We start from the raw sequence: 3241 nt of genomic DNA on the forward strand, positions 1-3241 counted from the left end.
GCCTGTGGTCCCAGCTACTTGGGAGGCAGAGGCAGGAGACTCGCTTGAGCCTAGGAGTTGGAGGTTACTGTGAGCTGTGATGCCACGGTACTCTGCCCAGGGGGACAGCTTGAAGCTCTGTCTCAAAAAAGAAAAAACTGGGATACTTCAAATTTAAAATCCAGATTTATGACATGACTTCTCTTGAAAAGTCAAATGAGGCTGCGTACAGTGGCTCATGCTTGTAGTCTGGCAGGCCCAATAGAGTGGATTGCCTGAGCTCAGGAGTTTGAGAGCAGCCTGAGCAAGAGCAAGACCCCATATCTACTAAAAAAAAAAATGGAAAAAATTAGCCAGACATAGTGGTGCATGTCTGTACTCCCAGCTACTTGGGAGATGGAGGCAAGAGGATGACTTGAGCCCAAGAGTTTGAGGTTGCTATGAGCTATAAGCCATGGCACTCTAGCCTGGGCCAACAGGGTGAGACTCTGTTTCAAAAAAAAAAAAAAAGAAAAAGACAAAAAGAAAAGTCAAATTATATAAAAAATTCCTACCTGGGACTAACTAACATACTGAAATAAAGTTGCAGCTGCCTATTTACATGGGAATACTCCAGTTTGCCAGTTTTTAAAAAAATGTTTTCTCTTCCAGTACTCTGAGTGGAAAGGTAGATTTTGCCACAATTCCCACTTCCCTGTTGCTCCTAATGTGCTTGAGTGCTTGTATCAATTGCCATTTAGAAAGATGCTTACGACTGTGATTTTTTTTCAGAAATACATGTATTTCTTTGCATGTGTTCCTGTAACATCAAAGGAAGACAAAATATCAACCAAGACGACTGTCTCCATCAAGAAAGGAGAAACAGGCCATAAATTTAGGTGGTTAGGGATTGTGATAGTGGAGAATATTCCAACTTTTGTTTAATTGAAACACAAACTGCCTCACTCATTTATGTAGTGGTCCTTGTATACGTTTGAGTTTGCGATCCAAAATATTTAATTACTATGTATTCAAGGGATTCTAGGTCAGGACATCTGATTCCAAGCCAACCATTCAACAACCTGAGCAGAAAATTTCAGACAAGGTCAGTTTCTTACTTTGTGAAATGGGAATCACAAAAACTTCAAATTTGGCTCAGCGCCTGTAGAACAGTGGTTACGGTGTCAGCCACATACACCGAGGTTGGTGGGTTCGAACCCGGCCCAGGGCCAGCTAAACAACTCCAACAAAAAGTAGCCGGGCGTTGTAGCGGGCACCTGTACTCCCAGCTACCTGGGAGGCTGAGGTTAGAAAATCACTTAGGCCCAGGAGTTGGAGGTTGCTGTGAGCTGTGACGCCACAGCACTCTACCAAGGGTGACATGGTGAAACTGTCTTAAAACAAACAAACAAAACCTTCAACTTTATGGGTTGGTTCGTGAGCATCCAGTGAGTTGTGTAAAACTTTTCTAAGACTGTGACCAGGCGCGGTGGCTCATGCCTGTAATCCTAGCACTCTGGGAGGCTGAGGCGAGTGGATTGCCTGAACTCACGGGTTCGAGACCAGACTGAGCCAGAACTAGACTTCGTTTCTAAAAATAGCTGGGCGTTGTGGCGGGCGCCTGTAGACCCTGCTACGTGGGAGGCTGAGGCAAGAGAATCGCTTGAGCCCAACAGTCTGAGGTTGCTGTAAGCTGTGACATCACGGCACTGTACTGAGCTACAGGTGCCGACTCTGGACCTAGTTTTTATTTACCCTGATCGAGTGGGTTGTTTCATAGGAGAAAACGTACCCAAGCAGCAACAACGCCTAACTCTGGCAGGAACACTCAGCCCCTGAGCAGGGGGCGTGGCTCCTCCACCCTGGTGCGCATGAGCAACTGTAAAAGCAATTAGGTCTGGTCTTGGCGCCTGATTAGAATATTTCAGATGATGGGGGCTTTTTCATCACCCTACTATATTTACTTTTCCTTATGGTGGAGGCTCAAACACGTTTATTAATTTCTGAAAGGCACAAAAATGTCTCTGACCCTTATCCCAATTAAAAGTAGCCTTACTGAGGTGACTTTTGTCCCATTGTAAACCCTCAGTAAAGTTTGCAGTTTAAGATGATGATATAATTTTGTGTAAAAACAACAAATCATTCCACCTGAGGCTAAGAGGAAAGCCGGAAACTGACGTTTCTTTTTATTCAGGCATTTCGGTAGCTACCTCTTTTTAGGGGCGGTGCCGAGTATGGACCCGATGGACCTCGGCGATGCCGCCATTTTGGAGTCTTTCGTAAGGATCCTGTGGGTTTTTCGAGCTGCTCTTGCTGCTGCTGCAGCTGCCTGCGGCCTTGTCGGGAGGGATGAATGTGATAGACCACGTGCGGGACATGGCGGCCGCGGGGCTGCACTCCAACGTGCGGCTCCTCAGCAGCCTCTTACTTACAATGAGTAATAACAACCCGTGAGTTGAGGCGGGGAGCGGCCTGGGAGTGAGGAGATAGTGGCGGCGGATTGGGAGCCGGGGCAGAGGGCGTGTGGGAACAGGCGGGAAGGAGAGGCCACTGGCCCCAGCTGAGGCTCCGGGGTCGGCTAGGGCCTTGCCGAGCGGAGTGGACTTTGCAGCGCAAGTTGAGTTCACTGGGTGCCAGCGTCGTGTGGGTCGCCGGGGTGAGCGCCTTCCGGGGATGTGAGGGGCAGCTTCGAGGACTGCCCTGTCACAGCCTGTCACGTCGCTGGGCTGAATCCTCCCCTCTTAACTCTTTCCTGAAAAATGTTTTCTTGCTCACTGCAGCTTACACCCAGACCCCTGGTTTTTATACTTTCGCCCCATATTTGAGACTTTTTTTTCTTAAGTGTATCAGGAGGGTCCGCTCCCTCTGTCTCGACAAACCCTTGAAAACGGGAAACTTCCTTGATGGGTGGGAGTGGCGCCTTTCGTGTTTCCAGAGCTGCCAATTATTGAGTCTTACAAAAAGATGGAGCACAGGGCTAACTCCAGCCTTTAATGCACATCCCTTTCCTGCTTTAAATTCTACATTGTACTTAAAATCCTTCCCATGCCATCAGACATCTGATTCTTTACTCTTCATCCCAGCCTGCCTGGCTTTTTCTGTTCCTTGAACGCACCAAGCTTATTCTCAGCTCTGGGCCTTCGCGTTTGCTGTTCCTGCGTGGGGTCTTCATCTCAGAGCTACCTCTTTATTCATATTTCACTCATGTATTTCTCCTGGAGAGCACTTTTCTGACCACTAGAATTAATCTGATACTGTCACTTCTTTTTTTTTTTTTTTTTTT

General features: G+C 47.5%; 1 protein-coding gene across 1 annotated transcript in view; it reads left to right on the forward strand.

The window, feature by feature from the left end:
• Nucleotides 1-2201: 2201 nt before the first annotated feature.
• The window catches only part of ANAPC7 (anaphase promoting complex subunit 7), a 31033-nt gene continuing 29993 nt past the window's right edge, over nucleotides 2202-3241 (forward strand). Inside the window, 2 exon segments of the mRNA XM_003795996.3 lie at nucleotides 2202-2251; nucleotides 2253-2408. Coding sequence (XP_003796044.2) covers nucleotides 2202-2251; nucleotides 2253-2408 — 206 coding nt within the window.

The sequence above is a fragment of the Otolemur garnettii genome, unplaced genomic scaffold (assembly GCF_000181295.1).
Source record: "Otolemur garnettii isolate 467f Iridium unplaced genomic scaffold, OtoGar3 scaffold00099, whole genome shotgun sequence".
NCBI classification, from domain to species: Eukaryota; Metazoa; Chordata; class Mammalia; order Primates; family Galagidae; genus Otolemur; species Otolemur garnettii.